The 26,550-nt window shown below is 41.8% G+C and overlaps 1 protein-coding gene across 6 annotated transcripts in view; it reads left to right on the forward strand.

Annotated features, from left to right (window-relative positions):
• The window catches only part of CEP112 (centrosomal protein 112), a 231,435-nt gene that overhangs the window by 155,526 nt on the left and 49,359 nt on the right, over nt 1-26,550 (forward strand). For all 6 annotated transcript variants that reach the window (XM_075178038.1, XM_075178043.1, XM_075178040.1 and 3 more), the window contains 2 exons: nt 11,996-12,058; nt 25,816-25,965. In XM_075178038.1, the coding sequence (XP_075034139.1) occupies nt 11,996-12,058; nt 25,816-25,965 (213 nt within the window). The remainder of the gene's footprint in view (nt 1-11,995; nt 12,059-25,815; nt 25,966-26,550) is intronic.

The raw sequence follows: 26,550 nt of genomic DNA on the forward strand, positions 1-26,550 counted from the left end.
CTCTCAAATATACACATTTTCCTCAGTCTCCCAAGCCCACCGCCCTGTTGTCACACTTCACCTCGCCCTTTTTTCAATCCAGCCTTCGTGCTGCAGCGGAACCGATCCTTCCAGTCTTGCTGCGCCACATCTGCTGCACCACTCTGCATATCCGTTCACTGGCTCCCGATATCCTACAAAATCAGACTCAAATTTCTCCCTCGCCTACAAAGCCCTCAAAAACACCACTCCTTCATACGTCTGAAACTTCATCTCAAAATACTATCTCTCACACCCTCTTAGATGTTCCTCTGACCTTTGTATCGCCATGTCTCTGTTAACCACCACTTACTCCCGCCTACAAGACTTCTCATGAGCCTCTACCCATCTATGGAATTCCCTACCACTCTTGATCAGACTCTCTCCCAGCCTTCCAATCTTTAAACTTTAACCAGTCTGACAACCCACCTCTTTATTGCTAGTGGTAGCAAATTTGCTACCAGTAACACCACCATTGGTCAGTTTATTAGCATAAATACCTTTACAAACAATTATTGTTTGTAAAGACCAATGAGAGCAGTGGCTTTTCAATCCATATTTTCTCTGATGCTTAATATTTCATTACTAAGCCCCTCCAGCAGAGGCCCCTGCTAATAGGAAGTATGCAACCCTAGTGCATTGAACAAATGGCGTAGCCTGCAGGTATCGCTGTTTCCGCTGCCCTCTCATGAGAGATCTAATCTCATAATTTATGTAAATACTTTAAGATGTTATTCAATATTTTCCCTGTCTACCAATAGCAGAATGCAGCATAACTTTTCAGAGATTTTCATCGTTCTTCAGTATGCGCCTCACAGTCTTTATTTACCTGAAGTGTAACCCTTATTAGTGGCTCTTCATATCCAATTCGGCACACCAATGATATATCACAACACAATCTCTGTCAGTGATTAGCTAGCCATGGGCCAAACTATTGACAGCAATTGTAACTATGAAGTCCGCAGATTTACACAAAAGTAAATATATATATATATATATATATATATATATATATATATATATATAATCACCATTTATTTATATAGCGGCACCAATTCACCTACCAGTATGTTTTTGGCATGTGGGAGGAAAGCGTAGCGCAAACACGGGGAGAACATGCAAACTCCACACGGATAAGGGAATCATGCCAGTCCTTTGTGGATGAGCCCATCCTACAACATACCTTACTTCCAGGCAAACATTGTAGTGCTCTGCAACTTCCAGAATGTGTCCATTCATTGTGTTGTGAGATTTTTTGTTGCATGTGTAATCTACCAAAACAGAGCGCTAATCGCCCCTCCTCATTCACTGGCCAATTAGAATGACATTATTGAAAGGAGTTTTTCATTGTTCCTGACTAGAGTTTATTTGTAGTTTTGTATAAACGGGCAGGAATAACTAATATAACATTTCTCTGGATATTTATATGTATTAGAAGGGACATAACAATTCCATGTGGGGATCAGGGTTCTCCTAATAGGACTAACCTGGGGAGAGTTTTTGACATGACTTCCTGATTCCACTAACAATACTCTATGGACAGAGACTCCCTATGCTTTGACTACTGAAATGAATGTGACTACAAGGCTATAAGTCCAGTAATTCATTCTAGCTTCACTGATACACAAATATAAATAGAGTCTGAATTATGGGCAGCACAGTGGCCTAGTGGTCTTATCTGTGTAGAGTTTGTATGTTCTCCCTGTGTTTGCGTGGGTTTCCTCCGGGTGCTCCGGTTTCCTCCCACACTCCAAAAACATACTGCTAGGTTAATTGGCTGCTATCAGAAGTTGGCCTTGGTCTCTACCTCTCTGTCTGTATGTATATGTCTATGTGTGTGTGTGTGTGTCTATATTAGGGAATTTAGACTGTAAGCTCCAATGGGGCAGGGACTGATGTGAGTGAGTTCTCTGTACAGCGCTGCGGAATTAGTGGCGCTATATAAATAAATGATGATGATGAATTATATTTTTTGACCTCTTCTGATACTCTGTTGTGTCTTGAGATTGCTTATTTTTAAATAGATTAGAAAATTGTAATACATATATGGTGTTTTCTATGTATAGAGGGTTAGCCAATTCCTTTTAAGTTTAATTTTAGCCATGACTGAAATTGAATGTATTTAATTGTTTTGAATGCTAGTTTGATCATTATTACTAAATAATAGGATTTTATCACCAAATTGAAATAATTCTGTATATTGTAAACACCACAGCGCTGTTTTCTGTATAGTTTTGTTCCATGTATTACGGAGGGGGCTCACGTGCTGCTTGAGAACTACTTCTACCGATAGCCTCACCAGTGGTCAGTTTATTCTGACGAATGCCTGCACCAAGCAATAACAACACAGCATCTCTCAGACGTGGAGTACCCACATTTACTTACGTTCACCAGTTCTAGAAAACATGGCAATGTCTGTCCTGGACCACATGTGTTAGTAACAGTCCATGGGTGTAACATTGAGGATTACATTCATCATTTAAGTACAACAGTTCACACTTTCCATGTTTGACTGCTTACTGGCAAGGGTCCGGGGAGGGTGGTAGCGGGTATCGGGGCACGGGCCTGTCTGGGGGGACCTGGCGGTGTAGTGGGAGGGGTTTCCAACCTGGTGAGGCCACGCCCCCTTCGGCTATGGAAGGAAATACTAGAAGTTGCTGTGAAATTCCTCGCGGCCCTGCTTAGTGGATGTGCATGTGATCTGCAGAGATGTCCTCGGCTCTCTGTTCCAAGAAGCTTACTATCTATTAAACTGTATGTAGTAATGGGGAAACCCTGTCCCTTGAATCGTAAAAGCTAGGGGTGTAATACTTAGACCCTTTCCCAAAGTGCTTGACAAGATGTGTAATGCTCACATCTTGTCCTTAGAAGCTTGCAATCTAGTGTAACGCAAAAGGCAGCGCAACTGAATTTCAGTTGTTTTTAAGTATTGTGCATTATATAAGAAATAAACAGCTTTTCCCCAGCTGTTCTGTTCCGAGCAGCCTGCGGTTAGCATACAAGGAAGCTCACTCTCTTACACTCGTTACCACATATGTTTTTTTAATAGATCTTGATTTTAATGGATTAGTTGCATTTTCTCACTCCCTTGTTCTCCGTCCAAATCGCAGAGTCATAAATGAAGCCCATATTTACTCCATGCAAACCAGTCTTCCAGAAACGAATATGTACTTTAATAAGAAAATGTGTTGCCTGTTATTCAGCTTTAGAAGTTTCCATTGCTTTTTTGTTTTGTTTAGATGTACTCTTGTATTGTTGTATACACAATACATTTATATTTGTCTATTATTATGTTATGCCCCCTGCTCCCCCAACCTCAGCTAATAGATCTTTTCAGAAGTAATTGTAACCGTCACCTTCACCTCCACCTCCTTTCGACCTTTCAAAAGAAAAGACAAAAATAGTTTTAAGAATAGGTTAATATTCCTTATAGACATTACAATGGGCTGCTGATCGAGGGTATGGACTTGTTTTGCAATGAAAGAATGTGAATATTACTTATAAAGTACCACATTTCACTTTTATTAACTAAGGACTGCGGATTGCAAGCAGGACGCATGCGGCGGCACTCAGGGCTCCAAGCTCTGTGGGGTCCTAGTGCTGCCCCTCTGTGTTAATATACAGTGTGTTCGTTTTGTCCCTGTGGCATTTCCATTTAGCCTCCGTTTTCATTAACATTTTCCCTCACTCCTTGTCTGGAGAAATGCTGCCGCTTGCATGACGTTGTCTAGGGAAGCAGATTATTGTTCAGAAGAGTTGGTGGAATGGGGCTGCTGGACAAATGGTTTAGGTGAGGGGTATAAATTGTGATTTTTTTTTTTTGCTTGTATATGTTTCTCCGTGAAATGATGCGCAAAAGATTATTATCCGTCCCCGAGCCGAGGTGTCTAGTTAATAGGTCATATAGTGACTACAGCCTGCGTGATTATATACTGGCACAACTCAGATGTGATTTCTAATACCCTTCTATATCAAGGGGTACCTTGTTTCTTATAATACACATGTCCCACATATATGTACACAACTAGACCTAGACATATATGCAGTTCTATACATAAACAGACATGCATACATATGTGGAAATAACATACTGACAATTCATTACATAGTATAGATGTCCCAGTGCTCTGACATAGTAATAGAGGGGAAAGTTTCATTGGAACGCAGAAGCCGAGTGTTACATCCTGTTCATAAAACAGGAAGTGAGATATATATGTGAGGACGCAGAATGCTGGGGACTTAAGGTCCTCTGGTAATTTGGAAAGGAACACTTGGTGATCAGGCCTAGATGGTGGATATAAAATGGAAACGCCAATATAAAGTGACTTAATGGGGTTGTTGGGCCAGGACGGCCCTTATCTAGCACGATATTGAGTCTACGTCCGGAATTGTGAAGATGGGATGCAAGGCCATTCATCCACAAGACGCCACTCAACTGACACTTGATCCATTGTGTTTGACACCCACTGTCTCGTTCCATAATATCCTATAAATTCTTTATTGGGTTCAGTTCTGGTGACCGAGACATATGGATAACATCAGTGTCATGCTCATCAAACCACTTGATGACCACAGAAACAGACGATTAAATCTGGCTTAAAAATGGTTCCTCCATACCATTCTGTAGTAATTAGCATTGACCCTACCCTCCAAGGGAATAACTGCACCCAAACCATGCCACAATTTGTGCCCCACAAATGTTGCATAAACACCAGAACCATTTGCTGTTGGAAACAAGCACTCAGCGCTTTAGACTTCTTTAAGTTGGCGCTACACATGCACGTGAGAACGCGGTGAAGGCCGATTCATCTGACCATATCGCCTTCATCCCCCGCTCGGTAATCCATTGCCTGAGCTCACAGATGTGCATTGCCAGGTGTGATGTGTGGTTTGTGCACTGATACCCGACTGATATCCTGCACTGTGGAATTGATATCAGAACATTTTGCCAAACACTCATGCACTTGTACCCACTGTTGCCCTTTGCTGATGCTGGTTTTTCTTTGGAGTTTCGTGATGATAATGACCTTATACAACATTGCTCATTTACATTTAGGAGCAAAGCAAAAAAAGGAGCAAGTTTGCTCCTGGGCAAACCATGTTGCAGTGTAAAGGGTGCAAATGTGTGTTTTGGAGATTTTTTTTTGTTACTTTTGTTTTCAGGGAAATACTGACTGCTTTTACATATAGCACACAAGTACTGTACAGCTTTATTTTTACACACACTCAAATTTAGAGTTGAGCTAGAACACGCTCACCCCCTCAGCTTTAAATATTGTTTTGTCAAAGTGCAAATTTGAAACCCCACGAATATGAGCTCCAGCAGTGGATGAATGCCAGTTGGCTACGGCTGAATCCTGATAAAATGAAGATTCATATAATGACAAGACTGCTTCTGTATTGCCAAACTCTGTTCAGAATCTTGGTGGTGTCCTTGCTTGTGACTTACACACCATGGGGCTTAATCATTAAGGTGAGCAAAGCAAAGCAAAACAAAACATAAAAAGGAGTAACTTTGCACCTTGATAAAACTATGTTGCATTGGAGGGGGAGGTAAATTTAAAATGTGGGGACAGATTTATAGTTGGGGTAGGGCATGTCCTAGATCAACTTTAAATGTCAGTATAAAACTAAAGCTATCAAGTATTTGTGTGCTAGATGAAAACACAGCCAATATTTTCATTATGTGCAAAATAATAAATTAATTTGGGCCCCTTGTATTGTAACATGGTTTGTCCAGGATCAAATTTACTCCTTTTTTTTTTTTTTTTTGCCTTGCTCTCCTTAATGACTCAGGCCCATGTGTCAGCCGTGAACAAATCTTCATTTTTTCATCTGAGGAACAATCTTCTTACATCCTTGCTCCATTTGTGTCCTGAAGCTTAGACTGCTGCAATGCAGGTTACCTGGGTTTCCCAGAACAAGACGTGGACCGCTTATAGCTGGCACAAAGTGCAGCTGCCAGGCTGTTATCTAACCTGCCCCATTCCCTCCACATAACACCCTTTGCTCTCTGCCTGTAAGATGATGAGCTTGTTTCAAGTTTGGCTTATTGACATTCAAAGCCCTAAACAACCAGCGTCCTAGATACTTGAAGCTGATTCTGATTCCCTATAATCCATCTCGCTCATTTCAATCTGCAGATGTAGGACTACTAGAATCTCCTACACTTCATATGGGGCTTGAACTTTTAGCTTTGTGGCTCCTATTCTTTGGAACTTGCTCAGTGCGAGAAGTCTCCGTTTTAGAAGTTTTCAAAAACAGACTCAAGACTTACCTGAGTACTCAATCATTTCACTAATGCACCTCTACTTTCATAGTACTCAATGCTTACTAGTTAATATGTTTATTTTTATCATGTGCTTTTGTTGTGCAAATTCCTTTGAACCCTATTGGGAGAAAAGTGCTGTATAAATATTATTATTATTATTATTATATCAGCAAGTTGAGCAGTCCTTGACATTGGTGTTTCTACCAATAATACTAATCAGTGCCCGAGCAAACACTTCTCTCTTAAAATAATTGAGGTTTCCCCTTGCAGCCATGCTGGCCACAATTATAGACAATCGGGGTAGTCCACCTATTTTATACTTGACCATGACCATGGGATGTTATTAACATGTTATAATGCATGACACACACGTGCTTGTGAGACTTTCAATGTGCTCTGTAAAACTCTATAGACATCAGTCATGCTATAGAAGGTATCTGCAGGCAAGGCACTACCAGTAGGCAGTTGTCTAGGGCATCATGGTTTAGGGGTTGCTTAAAACACTGAGTTAGTGATATAATGCCAATCATTCAGTGTCTATAATGAAGCCGCCATACTGAGTGCCGGTCAATCTTCCGGCTGCTCCTTCATATCCAGGGGCAGATTGGTTATAGGCCTTACCGGGAACTTTCCCAGTAGGCCGATGACCTAATGAGGCCGCCTGTCTGTTGTTGGTTTTCTTCCTTTAAATTTTTTTTAATTTTTTTTAAAACAAGAGTGGCGGATCTCCTGTGACCTGTCTCTCTCCCTGTGAGTGGCCTATCCCACAATCACATGGGAAGCGCACCATGTGACAGATGCCATCCCATGTGAGCAGAGAAGCGCAGCTGGAAGCGGCTGAAAGGTAACTGAGCGTGGCAGCAGCAGGCTTATGGCAGGGTCTGTGAGCGAGTGTGTGCACAGAGGGGGGGCCGTTTCCAATGAGTGTGTATGCGCGTGGGGGGCCTGATTCCAGTGTGTGTGTGAGTGGAGGGGGGGCTGATTCCAGTGTGTGTATCTGAGCGGAGGGGGGGCTGATGGCAATGTGTGTGTGAAGGCAGCAGGGGTGGGGGGCTGATGACAATGTGTGTGTGTGAAAGCAGCAGGGGGGTTATGTCAATGTGTTTGTGTGTGAAGGCAGCAGGGGTGGGGGGCTGATGGCAGTGTGTGTGAGAGAAGGCAGCAGGGGTGGGGGGGTGATGACAATGTGTGTGTGAAATCAGCAGGGGGGGTTATGTCAATGTGTGTGTGTGAAGGTAGCAGCGGGGGGCTGATGACAGTGTGTGTGTGTGTGTGTGTGTGTGTGTGTGTGTGTGTGTGAAGGTAGTAAGGGGGGGGTTATGACAATGTGTGTGTGAAGGCAACAGGGGGGGGCTGATGACCATGTGTGTAAAGGCAGCAGGGGGGGGCTGATGGCAATGTGTGTGTGTGAAGCAGCAGGGGGGCTGATGGCAACGGTGTGTGTTGGCAAAGGGGGCTTGTGGTATTGTAATATGGGTGTGAGGTAGGTGGTAGCTAATTAATGGGTGCTATTTGGTTTGTGGAGTGATGGTGGGGCAATTTAATTTAATAGCGGGGACTATTTAAGATGGGATGGTTTGGGGGCTATTGAATGTGGGGGTGAGTTTGGGAAGAGGGCTATTTATTAAATATGAATATGAATTATTTAATGCCGGCATGATCGTGGGAACTGGTTATATTTATTAAATGTAAATGCTGTTAATTTATTGCTGGGGCTGTTTGGAGGGAGGGAAATAGGTTTATTAAATGTGAATTCTAGCATTTTAATGTTGGGGCTGGAGGGAAGCCTATTTATTAAATGTGGGTGCTTTTGATTTAACACCGGAGCTTGTTGGAGTTTTCTAAATTTCATGTACTAATTTTTTTTCCAAATAGGGCCCCCAGCATTCCAGGGTCAAACAGCAACTGATCAAGAGACACCTGAAACCATAGGTAGGGAAAGCAACAAGAACAGGTAGCAGAGAGCAGGACAGTCTGCCAACTGTATTTTTCTATATTGGCAGTTCCTCTGCAACTCCCAAGGAGAAGGTGCCCATGGACGTCCCACTGGCCCTGGTTATCGGGCTGCTTGCTCCACAAAGGCTGGAGCACAAGAGCTTGGTGGGTTGTTTATGGAGGATTTCCAGTGCTTTAAATCCCCCAGAGAAGATGCTGCAATTCACCTGAGCTGCACTACAAGCAGGTGCTTTTCGTTTATTCACCCTGTGGCAGTGAGTTTAATTGGGTTACAGAGATAGTTGACGTACCATGGGATCACATGACTTTTGCGCGGTCAGTCATGTTGCCATGGGGCTAATAAATTAAAACTTTACTTACTGGCCTAAGTACACATAAGGTAAGCCTGTAACATTTTTTTTATCTTGCGTAGTCTGATTACACTCTTTATAACTCCCTTAAACGAATAGGTCATTGCTTCTTCCTACATCAGAGGACGGCGTTTCTCTCCCATCCAGTGGAGGTCTAGTGAAGTGAGTTCCTGCAGCACATCTGCTGAATTCCTGATATCTGTCAGCTGCCGGGCTCCTAAATCACATTAGATTTTGTCATGCATTACACACCGCACTAAACATGAGCAAACACATCAAAGGCATTTCACAATCACAGCTGAATGTGGGAGGAATCTTTTTGCTGAGAGAAAATCTGATTTAGGTGAAACTGTCTCATTCTTCAGGCACTTTCCCCAGTTCATGCAGAAAAATGAACCAAAGTGCATTTCACATAAATAGTAAAACAAATCTCCCCCAGAGAGGGCTCCTCGTACACATGGGATGACTTACATTACTGTGTATGACACTGTCCCATTGATTTGCCAGTTACTGGATAGAAAGTCTTATAATATGTTTTTATTTTTTAATGTATTTATATTTTGTCATTTGACTCTCCCCTCACATGTTGACTTTCAGGCAGTTTAAGAAGAAATTTCACCAATAGAGTAAAATCACACGTTTTTTTCTCTTTATAAATCTAATGAGGATTTGTCTAGTTGACTATGCAAATGCAGAAAACGCCAGAACTGCAGTGTCAGGATCCGTCTTACGTTTTATACTAGAAGAATGACTACTGAATCTGTCTCTTTCCTCTCAGTTACATGCAGTGTTAGAAGCCATATTACGTTTTATACTAGAAGAATGATTTCTTAATTTGTCTCTTTCCTCTCCGTTTCTTTTTATGCTAGTTGAATAGCTACTGAATCTGTCTCCTCCCTCTCATTTATTTACACTCTCAGTGGTCATTTTTCTTTTTAACTTTAGCAGAAACTCTGCTGAATCTGTCTACCAGATACATAAAATGTGTACATGGTGGTTAATGGTAGTGTGTGTGTGTGTGTGACTTGTATATGTGTGTGTGTGTGACTTGTATACGTGTGTGTGTGTGTGTGTGTGTATATATATATATATATATATATATATATATATATATATATATATATATATATATATATATATAATCACACACTCTGTTCATATACATATATTATATATGTACAGTGTGTTTGTATATATCATCATTTATTTATATAGTGCCACTAATTCCGCAGCGCTGTACAGAGAACTCATTCCCATCAGTCCCTGCCCCATTAGGGCTTACAGTCTAAATTCCCTAACATACACATACAGACAGAGAGAGAGACTAGGGTCAATGTTGATAGCAGCCAATTAACCTACCAGTATGTTTTTGGATTGTGGGAGGAAACTGGAGCACCCGGAGGAAACCACGCAAACACGGGGAGAACATACAAACCCCACACAGATAAGGCCATGGTCGGGAATTGAACTCATGACCCCAGTGCTGGCCTCCGAAAAAAATAAAATAAATATATATATATTATTTATTTTTTTATTTATTGCGGGTATATATGTGTGTGATTCCATGTTTTCCCAGCAATCTGCAGCAGTACATGTGCTTTTCATTTCCCTGGTCTTTCATTTTTTGCACAATAAGGAATATGCTTCTCCTCTTAAAAGACAGGAAATGGTGATATTTAGCAGAGACTTTACTTTCTTCCGATGCAGTATATTTATTGTAGGAACAGTGTATTGTGTAGATGCCCTGTAAACAAAATGGGTGTACACCCATTTCTAAAAAGATTATTGTTTGATTCGGTGGTCAGTTTAACGATACTGACTAGCCCGACATAGACCACGGCGACATGAGGATTCCGAAGAACTACTACCCCGACCTGAAAAAAAACGACTTGCCATGATCCAGATGACTTCATGTGACGACCCGATGTCTGCCGACTGTGAAAAATGATGTCACGTGAAAACGTGACTCCTCTTAAAGTGGCAATGGACGGACCCCACTGCCATTCATCAAACTTATTATTTTAGAGGTTAGGGTTGACCTTACCTTTACAAGCCGAGCCCGACTTGTAAAGCTAAGATTATCCCTTAACTCCTAACCCTAATATCCCTAACCCTAACCCTATACTTACATTACATGAATGGCTGACGGGTCTGTCCATCGCCGCTTTAAGAGGAGTCACATTTTCACGTGATGTCATTTTCCACAGTCGGCAGACATCAGGTCGTCACATGAAGTCATCTGGATTATGGTAAGTCGTTTTTTCTTCAGGTCGGGGTAGTAGTTCTTCGGAATCCTCATGTCGTCGTGGTCTATGTCGGGGTAGTCAGTATTGTTAATAGATACTACACCCGTTTGATTACTCTGCCTGTTGATACAATAATTAAGTCACAGCTCCATTACAGTCTCTAACTAAAACAGCACTCATTCTTCTGTTGCTAGTGCTATCTATCTTCCATAAATGCTGAACCATCAAACTCCGCCCCTCTATGTCATAGCCCCACCTCCTTTTCTCCAGCAATAGGTGTTGCAGATATTGCATACCGGGATTAAACATGTGACCTAGTGTAGCACTGTGGAAATAAAGCAATATAATAACATCCCACATGTAAAGGTAATATTCATATCACAGGGATTATTAGAGTTCGCTCAGGCATCATATTTATGTAAGATCATGTGACATCACAACGTTTCTGCGAGTTATGTAATATGGCCGACATTGAACTAGTTTAAACTTCAGATTATTGGCGGTCACTGGCTGTGCCGTGACTAATGGCAAACTATACTCTGTGAGAAGTAGGGCTTACCACCGGCACTGAATTTTTCCAGTCATATTCATTAACGTAAGTGCAGCCATACTTTTTCCCTTCACAAAGATGAAATAAAACACGTCAGCCTTGGAACAGTGCCTCTACCTGCCAAATTATTTACTTAATAATTTATTGTGATTATGTTAGAGCAAAACGTCCATCAGAGCTCGGAGTTCCCTTGTTTTACTCCGCATGAGGAGATTTACAAAGCATGATTAGCTAACGCGTCAGAATAATGCCCCTTTTCACAGATGGCGCTGTTGCCGCAGATGAAGTCATCTTGAGCTCTCTTGGCCCAGCCAGTTTCCCCCTTCTCTCGGCTCAGCTCTTTGTTTTTTCTAATAATTGGCAGCAGACCCAGATTTTTTCCCTCTCTCTCCCCTCCTTTCAAGTAATGAATAGTTGTAAGCAGATCAAAGGCGAACCGTTCTGCTTTTCTGGCTGCTATAAAAGGGCGTTGGAATTGGCTCCATGCCCGGTGACTTCGGCATGCAGATGAGGTGCCAAACACAGAGGTCAGTTGCAAAGTGTCTCTCCCTGTTCTTCATCTCCACTAATCTAGTTTTTTTTTCTTTCTCCCCTTGCCATGCAGGCCGGCAGCAGGTTGATGCAGATTGAGAAGGAATATGAAGAGAAGCTTGCAAAAACAAAACAGGTACAGAAGAAATGGCTTCTTGGTTACCAAACACAGCTCCAGCATGAATTAATTCAGAATTACTAAAGTCATTACAGAGTTGTGTTTCTTGCACTATGGATATTGACTGCATTTTTACACTACACTAATAAAATAATAACTTTATACACTACAAGGCCAAAATGATGTGGACACCCCTTCTAATTAGTGCGTTGGGCCTTTCCAGCCGTGGACAACAGGTGCATATAATCCAGCATACAGCCAAGCAATCGCCACAGTCAACATTAGCAGTAGAATGGGTCGTACAGACGAGCCGAGTGACTTAATGCGGCATTGTTATAGGATGACACCTTTCCAACAAGTCACTTTGTCAAATTTGTGCCCAGGCCAACTGTAAGTGCTGTTATTGTGAAGTAGAAATGTCTATGAGCAACAACAGCTCAGTCGCAAAGCGTTAGGCCAGACCAGCTTACCGAACAAGAACACAGAGTGCGGAATTGTGTAGAACGTAAAAATAGTCTGTGCTCAGTTGTAACACTCAGTGCAGAGTTCCACGCTACCTTAGGAAACAATGTCAGCACAAGAACTGTTCATCGGGAGCCTCATAGATTTCTATGGCCATGCATCAGATCAGCATACACAATGCAAAACGTTGACTGTAGTGGTGTAAAGCGCACCGCCACTGGACTCTGGAGCAGTGGATACGCTATCTCTGGAGTGATGCATCTTGCTTCGCCATCTGGCAGTCTGATGGACAAATATGGGTTGGGCAGTACACATACCGGTAAAGTTTGGTGGGGAAGGAATAACGGTCCAAGTCATGGTTTGGCCTGGGCACCTTCGTTTCCTTGAAGAGAATTCTTGATGCTACAGCATATAATGACTTTCTAGAGAACTTTGTGCTTCCAATTTTTGTGGCAACAGTTTGTGGAAGGCCCTTTCCTGTTTCAGCATGACAATTCTTCCATGCACAAAGCGTGGTCCACCAAAAAGCCCTGACCCCACCCCCCATCAAACGAATTTGGGTTGAACTGGAATGCCGACTGTGAGCCAGGCCTTATTGTCTAACATCAGTGCCCGGCTTCACTAATGCTCTTGCGGCTGAGTGGGCAGAAATCCCTGCAGTTATGTTCCAGAATCCAGTGGACCGGCTTCACAAAATAATGGAGGCTACTATAGCAGCAAATTGTAGACCAACTAAATTCTAATGCCCATGGTTTTGGAATGAGATGCTCAACAAGCACATGTGGAGGCAATGTTCGGTTGTCCACATACTTTGGCCATGTAGTGTATTTAACCCTGAAGAGATTGCAATCTAAAAGATACATTACATATGTTAAAATGACAAATAGGATACGCCATTACTATCAGGAGGTATAGATGAATTAACGGATGACTCCATCCAAAACTAAAATTGCCATTTTGGGTGGAGTTAAAAAAAAAATCCTCTGTTCCAGTGGACCCCAGAGTAGAGGATCCTCTTTCCTACTCAGGTTGGGCCTTTTCCAGTTGCTGCAGTGTTGTTAACAACCTTGACAACTGAGCACCAGCTTGAGAACGGTCTTCCTAGGATGGTTACAGACATTTCGAAACCCACCAGAATTGAGGATTTTTTTTGCTCTTCCTCCCAGACCAATTTTTTGGGGGTTTTGGGTGCAGTTGTCCTTTAAATTAAGACACTCAATTGAAAAATACAATTTAATTTGTGCTTTATATGTATAAAACATATGGCGTAACGTATGTGACTTAAATAACTATCGTAGACTTCAATAGAACCCCGAACAGGTCCAATTATCAGGAAAAAGTACTGCAGAATATTTGTTTTGCTTCATAAGTTGATTACAAACACCATGGGACTGAATTGGGTGATATGTGGAATTTTAATGTTGATTTCTTCATGTATTTGAAGATATATCTCCACAAAAAAGAGCAAAAATCCATACTGGGTCTGAGTAATTAAGGAGAGCAAAGCAAAAAAAAAAAAGAGTAACTTTGCACCTTGGCAGAACCATGTTGCATTGAAGGGGGAGATAAATTAAAAATGTGGTAACAGAGTTATAGTTGGGATACGGCATGTCCTAGATCAACTTTCAATTTCAGTGTAAAAATAAAGCCATCAAATATTTGTGTGCTACAGTTCATGAAAAAGCAGCCAGTATTTTCCTTACGTGGAAAAATAATAAACTAATTTGCACCTCTTGCATTGTAACATGGTTTGTGAGGGATCAAATTTACTCCTTTTTCTGCCTTGTTCTCCTTAATGACTCAGGCCCAGTTTGTCTGAAACATTATAGTAGTGTTTATTCATATAGAAAATATCAAATATATTAATCTAAAACAAATGTAAATACATTTAGTTTTTTAGTCAAATATTTTAGTTATTGTAACCATCATCTACACCCAGCGGAGGCAGCCATTTTGTCGCCTCTAACCTTCAAAAGGGCCGCAAATTACCCTCAATCTCAGTAATAACAAACACATTTGACAGGATTTAAGAAGGAACCAGGGGACACTGATTTAGTGTCATCGCAAAATAATATTTCTATATTATATGTAGAACAATATGGCAGACATTCCTAAAGAACAGTGTACTGGTGACTGTCCACCATAACAACCAATCCGATTCTTGGCGCAGTACGGTGGCTAAGCGGTTAGCACTTCTGCCTCACAGCACTGGGGTCATGAGTTCAATTCCTGACCATGGCCTTATCTGTGTGGAGTTTGTATGTTCTCCCTGTGTTTGCGTGGGTTTACTCCGGGTCCTCCGGTTTCCTCCCATATTCCAAAAACATACTAGTAGGTTAATTGGCTGCTATCAAAATTGACCCTAGTCTCTGTCTGTCTGTGTGTTGTGTGTTAGGGAATTTAGACTGTAAGCTCCAATGGGGCAGGGACTGATGTGAATGAGTTCTCTGTACAGCGCTGCGGAATCAGTGGCGCTATATAAATAAATGATGATGAGGATGAAAGAACAGTGTACTGGTGACTGTCCACCATAACAACCAATCCGATTCTGTCATTTGAATGAAAGCGAATTACTGGTTGCTACAGGTTACAATACCTTATTTCTGGCGTATCAACTAATGTTATATAAAGCTGTTTGTTAGTAATGCCAGACAACCTTTCATAGTAATTTGTAGAGACACTTTTTCTTTTACAATCTATTGAGGAGATTGCATTATACATTTGTAAAGGAAATACTGTAGATCCAGATATTTTACTGAACATCTAAAGGAAAGTTTACTGAAAATAGACTAAGTGGCTGCATGTGCTACTGCAACAAATGTGGTCATATCAGAAAGCAGGAGCTAAATACAGGTGAGAAAGATATCTTAACGTTCCATGGAACCATTTAATTCTGGTCTCAGGGCCTGATTCATTAAGGATCTTAAATGAAGAGGTATCTTATTTCAGTCTCCTAGACAAAACCATCTTACAATGCAAGGGGTGCAAACTAGTTTTCTGTTTTGCACATAAGTTAAATACTGACTGTTTTTTCATGTAGCACACAAATACTTGATAGCTTATTTGTACACTGAAATTTAAAGTTGATATTTGTGTGCTACATGAAAAAACAATCAGTATTTAACTTATGTGCAAAACAGAAAACTAGTTTGCACCCCTTGCATTGTAACATGGTTTTGTCCAGGAGACTTAAAAAGATACCTCTTCATTTAAGATCCTTAATGAATCAGGCCCTCAGTTCTTATTACAGCCATAGTGGATGACATGACTCAGCATTACTAGATCCCAATTATAAAGGCAGCTAGTCTTCTGTGGCTGTCTATTGAGAGCAGAGATAATGCAATTAAATAAATTGTGATGGGCGGTGTACACGTTTCATATCCTACTAATCTCGCTCTCTGCTGCCTCGTCCGTCCGCATGTGATTTGTACTCCCACACGCAGGGCTGCTTCCAAGAAAACTTTCTCTCTTTCTCTGAAGTCAGCAACAGATCTGCCTTATCTATCAAAGTGGAGGAGTTGACTTGACTTCAACGTGTCACTTACACACAGCAGAGGCAGCCATTTTTCAAGGCTGAACCAGTATATAAGGACACAGCCTACAGATTCTCAAAGAACTAGTGATGTCAGTGACGTTCAAAATGGCTGAACCAATATCCCTGAGACTGCAGTTAGCTCAGAACCAATGACATCTCCACAGTGCTCAGTGACAAAATGGCTGAACCAATATCCATGAGACTGCAGTTAGCTCAGAACCAATGATATCTCCACAGTGCTCAGTGACAAAATGGCTGAACCAATATCCCTGAGACTGCAGTTAGCTCAGAACCAATGATATCTCCACAGTGCTCCGTGACAAAATGGCTGAACCAATATCCCTGAGACTGCAGTTAGCTCAGAACCAATGATATCTCCACAGTGCTCAGTGACAAAATGGCTGAACCAATATCCCTGAGACTGCAGTTAGCTCAGAACCAATGACATCTCCACAGTGCTCAGTGACAAAATGGCTGCTTCCACTATGGTTAAGCAATGAGTATGTGATAACATTGGCCCCTGTCCCATATACTGCAACTAAGGGTCCTAGATAGTTATATCTGGGTGAAAAATATTTTTAATATTCTTCTTTCATGTTTTTACATTTTTTAAAAATGATGTAGTCTTGTTTTCATTTACTTTCTCTATAAATCTTTAATACAATGGGCAGAACTGATATACTGCTGAAAAAAGGGGTAACACAGCTGAACTCAGTGATGCTACAAGAAGTTGTAGTTAAAAAAAAAAAGTATTCCATGTGAGACACTTGTAATATGTTGGTTTTTATTTGCTCTCCTGCAACTTTGACTAGAACACTGCTTTTTATGTGCCGTTCGTTGTAGTATATATGTGTGCGTGAATATTTTAAAAACATACAGCACCTTTTAACTGGTTCAGAGAGCAAAGGTCAGTCAAGTTATATTGGGGTCCAGCTGTTCATCCTTGCATCATGTACGACACTTGTCTGTTATATACCTGTTGTTTATTCTGTATAGTAATCTTGCTATCTTTTCATTGTATGTTCTGTGTTGTGACTTCAGTGGTTTTGTATTTTGCCAGTTCACCCGTTACGTCTTTGTACTATGTTCTGTTTTTCCCGCCTGTACAGCGCTGTGGAAAATTTGTAGGACCATATAAACAAACATTGCTAATAATAACAAGGAGACCATTAGCAATGGAGTCTCTCTGCCATAATGACATACTTTGTAAAGGAATTCAAGAAAGAATGAAACAAACATATTACTATTGGTAAGACAGCTCAACGGCTATGGGAATGGCAACCACTAGAAACAGCGCTCAGTGCAAGGAAGTCCGTGATTCATAAAAAATAATATGTGATGTCAGTTCATGAATATAAATGGATACAAAGTTATAAAAACCTAATATACATAGATAAAACAACTGTGATCAATTCCTATGCAAATTGCTGTACAACAGCTAAATATATACCGCTATAATGAACATATGCATATAAAAAAGGTACAAACACACCAACAATATCGGAATGAAGTCACGATGATCAAAGATATAATAACTACATATACTGGCAGTTCATATATACAGTCACTATGTAGTAATCGATCATAAGGAAACTTGAATCAAGGTTCCGATGTAAAGGAAATCTGTGGTCTCACATAAGGAGTTTCAGCAACAACTCCTAAGACCTGGATGGAATTATAATAGTGATCATCTGATCCTCCAACAAAGTCAACGTATATTGGCAAGAAAGCAGCCGATTAGCAAACGAAAACAGATGCAGACACTGACGCACCAATCATAAAGATGTAGAGCTTTCAAGGGAGGTACTTCAATGGATATACAGTTTCCACATGGATAACAATATAACAATTAAATAGAGTGACACGTTTCCATCCAACTGAATAGTATTGAGCCGCGGTTTGAAGTCCAATCCAATCCATAATTCAATAGGTGAAAGGACTTCAATTGTAAACAGTCCACAGCAGAAAATAACACTGTAATGAACAGACGAACAGTAGAGGCATTCAAAACAATATTTATATGATGACGCCTCCTTGACGCGTTTCATCGTTAGCACGTTTTCTCAGAGGCAACATAAGTAGTGTGTATGTTCCGATTTCCAACTACACCTTTATAAAGGCCTGACCATCAAATGTTTTTTAATGGTAATTTCTGTTTTGTCATCTACATGTTGAAATGTAGTTGTGACCTGATTTACATAGGTAGGACGACCAAAGCTCTGAAGTGTAGTTTTATGGAACATAGGCGTAATATTATCAATAAGAAGGAAATTCATAGTGTTCCTCTTCATTTTAATCTATTTCACAGTGGTAAAGGTCAAGGACGAATCCTTGTTGGAATTGAGAATATTAGGAGCACCGAACGAGGGGGTGATAGATATAGAGAACTTTGTACCCAGGGAGTATACTGGATACATCAACTTAATGCATTAAGCTCTTTGGGATCACGAGCGTCCTTGCATTCAGCGCTGTTTCTAGTGGTCGACAGTTCTGATTTTTTGAGGATTTCACAGGTTCCTCTACTAGGTACAATCCTGCCTATTTTGCCATGTTTTTCTTTGCTACTGTCTTTTTCAGATATAGATATTTATGCATTGTTTTAATTGATGTTTTTATATGGTATGTTGTCTAATAAATGAATGTGAACATTTTTTCATTTACGTGGATTCAATTACTAATCAGTTTGTTTGGCATGGACCGCTATCTCAGCGCGGATTGCACTATATTCTACTTTTTCAGTTTTTGCCTATGGAAATGGACCTCCTCCACCCATTTATTTCATTTCAGTAATCTCGCTTTCCTAAATAAAATATTGTTTCTACACTGCTCTGCAAGGCTAGATACCCCCTAACTCCACCCAGCTGATGCCCATAAGTCCGCAGCCCGGCTGTAGTTCAGTCTCTCTCATCTTGAGGTCATGCAAGTTTAAGTGGGCAAGAGAGAGTCCCCCCACACATGGGGTGTGATAAAATACATCTACTGTCATTTACAAACTTTTCAAAAAGCACAGTGCTGTTTTAGGGAAAGGAGCTTAGCGCTTCAGAAACGCTAGACAAGTCCCTGGAAGATGTTACATTCCTAAGTGCTGTATTTACGCCTCTTGCTTGACATATACTCTTTGTACACACACAATCGACCCAGTTTTCACAGAGACAATGATAGGAAGTATGGATAAAGGGGCGGGAAGATGTATTCGCTTTAAATAGAAGTACAGTCCCAATGTTCTCTAATAATTTAAAAACAGGCTAAATCGAGCGTTATTTTAAGAGAAAAGCAGAAAAATGTAAAGTAATTAAAGGGGTAGTAGTTGTAGGCTGGACATAGATGTGACGTTTTTTTTTTTACCTTGCTCATTTCTTAGCCAGACCTATAATACTGCAAAAGTAGTTGCATATGGAGATGCTCTCTCACTCGTCCTCTTAGATCTGCCTCTGACATAAGCCTCCTCTCCGATAGCCACCTCTAATTCCCACCTCCAACACTTCTCCTGTGCTGCTCCCCACTTATAGAACACACCTGACCAGACTCTCCCCAACCTTTAATCTCTCTGAATAGCTCTCTCAAAACCCACATCTTCACTAGACCCTATCCTATCTGCATTGACACCACTCTATCTGGTTGAACTGCCGGCTGCGGTGCCAATTTCAACTCTTGAGTCCTTCTAGCTCCAACATTGCCCTCTACCTATAGAGTGTAAGCTCATTTTTAACTTTCCTATAGTCTCCTAGTTCTATGTGCGTTTAGGTCCGTGTCTACAAAGTGGTGTTTTCAAATTCAACAATATACCATATGTATTAATTAAACCAGCAAAGGAAACATATGTTCCATTTTAAACATCTCTGCGCTATAAGTATGAATTCTGTGGCTTTTTTTTTTTGTTTATTATCCTCCCAGCCACATGACAGCATTCCTCCATTAACACATTGTTGGCCCTAAACAGTTGAGGGGTGGAAGTGATTGAAGGGATCTCGAAGGTCTGCACACTGGAGATGTCAAGATTCTAAAAACACTGATACGTTTCATAACTTCAAACAAGCCACGTTTAATCAATACAGCATACAACGTGGGCACTGTCTCATAGCTCAGTCCCAAAGGCTATATCTCCTAGGGGACTGTGTCAGATCATTAACCGTCCACTCATTTGTTCTTTTTTTTTTGTTTGTTTGAAATGTCACTTATGTACTTAGCTGCAGGAAATCTCTAATGATTACATATTTTCCCATCAAAACAGTATTGACGCTGAGGAAAAATAGTTTGTGAAAGGGGACTGCCCCCGTTTATAAGTATGGTCTAATTTCATTGTCTTTTTCTATAGAAACATAAAATTCCATGCAAAGTCCATAGTCTGCTCGTTATAATGACTACATTTTTCTTGGTAGGGGGGGGGGGGGCTGATTATAAATTCTTGCTATACCCCTATATTAGCCACATTTTTTTTTATTACTATATTCCCAAAATAACATTAAAACATATAAGTCTAAAGGAAAGAATTTACAAAACTAATAGTTTGTTTTTCAAATATTGAAATACACATGGAGTGGGGTACATTTACTAGGGTGTATTTTGAATACATTTCCACGCTTTTGGCAATGCTTGGTAATCATTTACCATCACTCAGGAGTACATTTAACAAAAAAAAAAAGGCTGAGAAAACCCTTCTTTAAATATGGCAACCAACATGCAAACATTGGGACACAATAGACTTATTATGTCCACCCCTGATCTATCCGGACACACAAACACAATCTGCCTGCCCCATGCCCCAAATTAAACCAGCTTCCGTTTGTCCTTGTGTAGTTTCATACAAGTGTTATTGCCCCGACAAGTGTCAGCAGCATGCGGATGGCTTTAGCACTTTAACCAGATAATTTGGGAAAAACAAAACTTTTGTTTTATCAAGATCTAGATCAACTGGTATTATTTTCATGACACTTAACTTTGTAGAATTTCAATGTAAGGTGAGGAGACATTTCTGTGGCTCGGATTTAATATCCTCAAAGACAATCTGGCAATCTTGTGGTTTCTTTTAAACATGAGAGTTGTTTTTCTCCTCCGTCCAGATGTGTTGGAATGAGCCATGTCACATCATTTATATGAAAATGCTTTCATGACCTTTGGGAAGGTTTAAGGGGGTGGTGTTACCTCTAATAGCAGTATTGTCACTATAGTAGCACACTACCTTTTTTAAAATATACATATGAAATATGTTGCATCTTTTAATTACCGGCCAACCTCTGTCACACACAGATTGTGGCTGTCTGTTGCGGGACTATAGAGTGACAGAGGACTGATATGGAAGACATAGATATGGGCTGGATGGGGGAATGAGACAAATTCTCAGGGAGCAGAAATGGTAAAAGCAGAGGATAGCAACCAGTGCCAAAGGGGCAATGATAAAAATATTGTGGGAAGTGAGATAGGGAAAAGAGGAGGAAGAAGACATGAGGAAACATACTCTGATGTGGTGTTCGCTACAGTAAAAAAAGCAAATTAAGATCTAGGTTTGAGGGAATCACACAGAAAAAGCCTAAAGAAAGTGGGTGCAGAGAAAAGAGATAAGCAAGATGGGCTCAGAGGGATGGGGGAAAGAGACTGGTCTCAGAGGGACGGGGGAAAGAGACTGGGCTCAGTGGGATGGGGGAAAGAGACTGGGCTCAGAGGGACTGGGGAAAGAGACTGGGCTCAGAGGGACGGGGGAAAGAGACTGGGCTCAGTGGGACGGGGGAAAGAGACTGGGCTCAGTGGGACTGGGGAAAGAGACTGGGCTCAGTGGGACTGGGGAAAGAGACTGGGCTCAGCGGGACGGGGGAAAGAGACTGGGCTCAGTGGGACTGGGGAAAGAGACTGGGCTCAGCGGGACGGGGGAAAGAGACTGGGCTCAGTGGGACGGGGGAAAGAGACTGGGCTCAGTGGGACGGGGAAAGAGACTGGGCTCAGTGGGACTGGGGAAAGAGACTGGGCTCAGCGGGACGGGGGAAAGAGACTGGGCTCAGTGGGACGGGGGAAAGAGACTGGGCTCAGTGGGACGGGGGAAAGAGACTGGGCTCAGTGGGACGGGGGAAAGAGACTGGGCTCAGTGGGACGGGGGAAAGAGACTGGGCTCAGTGGGACGGGGGAAAGAGACTGGGCTCAGAGGGACTGGGGAAAGAGACTGAGCTCAGAGGGACGGGGGAAAGAGACTGAGCTCAGAGGGACGGGGGAAAGAGAATGAGCTCAGAGGGACGGGGGAAAGAGACTGAGCTCAGAGGGACAGGGGAAAGAGGCTGAGCTCAGAGGGATGGGGGAAAGAGACTGAGCTCAGAGGGACTGGGAAAAGCGACTGGACTCAGAGGGACTGGGGAAAGCGACTGGGCTCAGAGGGACAGGGGCAAGAGACTGGGCGTCGGAGGGACAGGGGCAAGAGACTGGTTGTCGGAGGGACGGGGTAAAGATACTGGGCGTCAAAGAGACTGAGAAAAAGAGTCTGGGCTCAGTGGGACTGGGGAAAGAGACTGAGCTCAGTGGGACTGGAGAAAAAGACTGAGCTCAATGGGACTGGAGAAAAAGACTGGGCTCAGTGGGACAGGGGCAAGAGACTGCGCGTCAGAGGGACTGGGGCAAGAGACTGCGCGTCAGAGGGACAGGGGCAAGAGACTGCGCGTCGGAGGGACTGGGGAAAGATATTGGGCGTCGGAGGGACTGGGAAAAGATATTGGGCTTCGGAGGGACTGGGGAAAGATATTGGGCGTCTGAGGGACCGAGGAAAGATATTGGGCGTCAGGGATACTTGGAAAATAGACTGGGCTCAGAGGGACGTGGGAAGATGATAGGGTCAGTGGAGTGGGGGAAACAGACTGTGCCCAGAGGGTCAGGAGAAAGCCTAGGCTCAGAGGGGAAGGGGCAAGAAGATCGAAAAGGATATAAGTGAATTGAGACACTTGGAATCCTCAGCTTTTGAAATTGTGTATTATAAACTTACTTTTCATTCTACTCCTACATTTCACTTCATACCAGTGATACATAATAGAGGTGCAAACTTTCAGCCAGACAATTCTTCACCTAGTCACTGTGGCAGAGACACAGTAATCTTTTTACAACATGAATCTTCAGCTATGGGAGATGTTGTATGATGGATCATATGAGTAGGACATTTGAGAAGTTTAACAAGTCTTGTAACAAAGCACATGTCATCTGAAGCTGGTACCATGAACATGACAATGGGTTCAGTGTCCAGTGGCCTCCACAATCCAATAGTGCACCTCTTGGATGTGGTGGAACAGGACATTTGCAGCATGGATGTGCAGCCGACAAATCTGTTGTACCTGCATGATTCTATCGTGTCCACAAGGACCAGAATCTGTGTTCAGCACCTTGTTGAATCCATGCCATGAAGATTTCAAGCTGTTCTGGGAGCAAAGTAGAGTCTTACCCAGTGCCAAAAGGGGGTCATAATAAAGTATATAATATATAAATATAATGTACAGTGAGCCTATTTTGGAAATACTGCCCTTCCCCGCTCTGGAGACTTCACTTTGAGTATCACTTGTGCCGTTTGTTTCCCCAGTAACGAGGAATCGTGTTGTAATGAGAGTTTACACATTTTTGTTTTCCACATAAAAGGGGGAACATTCCTTTTCCAGAGCAATTCATTTGTTGGCAGCCTGTTCTCGCATCCCATAATCCCCCACTTCATACAGCTGGAAGAATTAGTGATGGCTTCCCTAACCAGGCCCATATGGTCTCCTGGTTATCCTGCGTGTCCTTAACTCTTTCCCCAAGCAGGGGGACTAAGATGTTACGCTTGACTGGCTAATATTGCATTGCGTGGGCTGCTGTTCATCAAGTCCCATCACTGCAATCTCGTCCGCTCCCATCTAACCTTTTTTCCAAAAGAAAATAACAAATGTTCCACAGCAGAATATCAAATGCAGCATAATCGTTATGTTATTTGAAAAAAATCCGACTCTGTTCCCACAGCCGGAATCTTGAAAGCGCAGAAAAAGTCTAAGAAGCCTTTGAGAAGTGTCGACTGCACCTGGGCTCACTGAAAGGTCCATAGAAAGTGCAGATATGGGAGACACGAGACCTTCAAAGCCTCTCAATAAATTGATCTTCTGAGAAGAGTGTGAGGGCATTAGGTTGTCTTATTCACAGACAGCTTGCCTGATTACCATAAAATCATTTCACTAAATATTGCCCTTTCCTCAACTTATATATGCAGGATCACCCAATTCCAAACTTTACAGGTCTCTCTAAAATATCCAGCTAGGTGTTGACTTGAGAGCTGCAGGTACATCCCCGCATCTGTTTGTCATTTACTGTTCAACACCATACTAGTATTCTATCTTATAGATTTCATTTGTTCCCATTTTTATCATTGAAATCTGTAAATCCAACGCATCGGCCAATCCTGTCACTCATCCCGAGTGCAGAATCATAGGATATGTTTTCGATCTGATCACAACCGTGGGTGGCTGTATTGGATAGATTCAATTTCCTCAAACATCATGCTCATTTTTGGGCCACATGCAAAACAATAGATTTAATGGGATAGATACAAACAACGGTTGCTAAATTTGCCACCTAAAAGATAGGAACCTCCATTCACACTCCTTTTCTGTGGATAAAAGAGATTACTCCTCTCCGAGGAAGTGATATTTTATTTATTTACAGATATTTTGTTATTTTATTATGGGGCTTTATGTGTTTTTTTAACACTTTTACTTCTGCAAAGCAAATCATAGCCTTAAGCATGGATGGCTTTTATTTTTAATTTAACTTCTTAAAATATATATACATATTCATTATGCCAGCCTGTTCCAACTCTATAGCTTAGAAGAGAGTATAGGGGAAGGTTAAAGATGAGCAGGTAAGGATTAGGAAAGATAAATATTTGGCTGGAGATAGAAGAATGTTGCAATAATCATTGTGGGCATGGCCATGGGTATGGATTTGTGTTCTTCGTCCGAGGGCAGGTTGCCTTGAAGTAATGTCTTCAGGCAGAAGTCCCAGTTCCTGTTGCGTCCGGGCACCAAAGCCTTCCGCCAGGAGCTGGCTTTTTCCACTAGACGACAATCGTCGCTATCACAATGTAGCTCCTTTAGAAGCATTTGTTCCAGACGTAGCAGTGTTTACAGATCATTGTATTGAGGACATCCCTGGCAGGGATATGGTTTGCTTCTGGCACCCAAATGCTGACTTGTACCATAAGGCGCACACTGGGTACATATCCCTTGCCAGACCACTGGAATGTCTGCAAACAGTACATGGATAAGGTGCCAGCTGAATAGGCTCGCTGCCACATGTGCACAGAACGGCTGTGGAAATGTCAGGTGCGCTCGCACAACAACACAAGTCTACCGCAGAGATAGCGGTGGTAGAAATGTAGAAACCCTTCTAATTATCTGCCCCTGAAGGGTGAGCTTGAGACTGAGTATATACTGTATGGAGTGTTCCAGTTGGACCTTCCTACTGCCGTCTAGTATCGGTGTTCTTATGGGTTTCTTTATTTATGGGTTTGTTTCTCTTTACATGTATGGGATGGTTGTAGTAAATACGGTAGCCAAATGTATTGTAATCCTTTTCCTTTCTCTTGCCAAGATAATCCTAATGTGTGCTGCACTATGACTATTGGATGATAAGAGGCTCTTTGTCTTGGTACACCTTCATGTCCAGTCTAGATATCTTGTCTGTTGCTTGCTGGCTAAGCCCATATCTATTGGTAATATAGGCCTAGTTCACACCTATTGGTAAAGGCCTGGTTTTCCAGCCAACATGACCAATTCTCATTTTCTTCTAGGTGGTATGTGAGCTCCAGGCCACCATAGCTTCTATCCGAGAAGAAACCAACAGTCAGCAGCTCACCATGGAGAAGAAACTACAAGATACGGCTCAGAACTACGATGATGACAAGAGACAACTAATTAAAGAGAAAGAGAAGGCAATAAAGGTAATAACACTTGAACTGTAATGATGACATCATTAATTAAGAAGTAGGCCTCTGTGGAACACAAGGACCCGTTACAAATATATCTGGGCATGTACCAAGAGTTTTAAAGTAGAGTTTGTAGATACTCTCTGCTCCCCACAATGAGTCTATGTTACCGTCCATGGTCCCAGGCGTGGCTGCTGTCTATTGTGAGTGCCCCTCTCCTTGTCTAGTATGTCTTGATTGTTCACGCGTTACCCCAAGTAACCACATCAGTAGTACATGACCTGAGTATGAAACTGGGTTCTAAGAAGCAGCTGCAAACAAACCACAGCATGCTGGTTTATAAACTGGCAAATAAATATCTTATTCATTAACAAATCTTGCCAGATAATAACCTGACCGTAGAGCAATCCTCCACTTACACTTACTGATTTTACTAGTGTAGGCATAAACAAGTGGTTGACGGTGCACACACTCAACACACATGGAAAACCTTTCCTATCCATAAGTAGTACAGTAGTGATTTGACCTAATTAGCAGGCCCAGAATGACTGATTTCAGCCAATCAGCAGGTGAAATTGGTACTAATTTATATACCCCAGA

This window comes from Mixophyes fleayi, chromosome 6 (genome assembly GCF_038048845.1).
Source record: "Mixophyes fleayi isolate aMixFle1 chromosome 6, aMixFle1.hap1, whole genome shotgun sequence".
NCBI lineage: Eukaryota > Metazoa > Chordata > Amphibia > Anura > Limnodynastidae > Mixophyes > Mixophyes fleayi.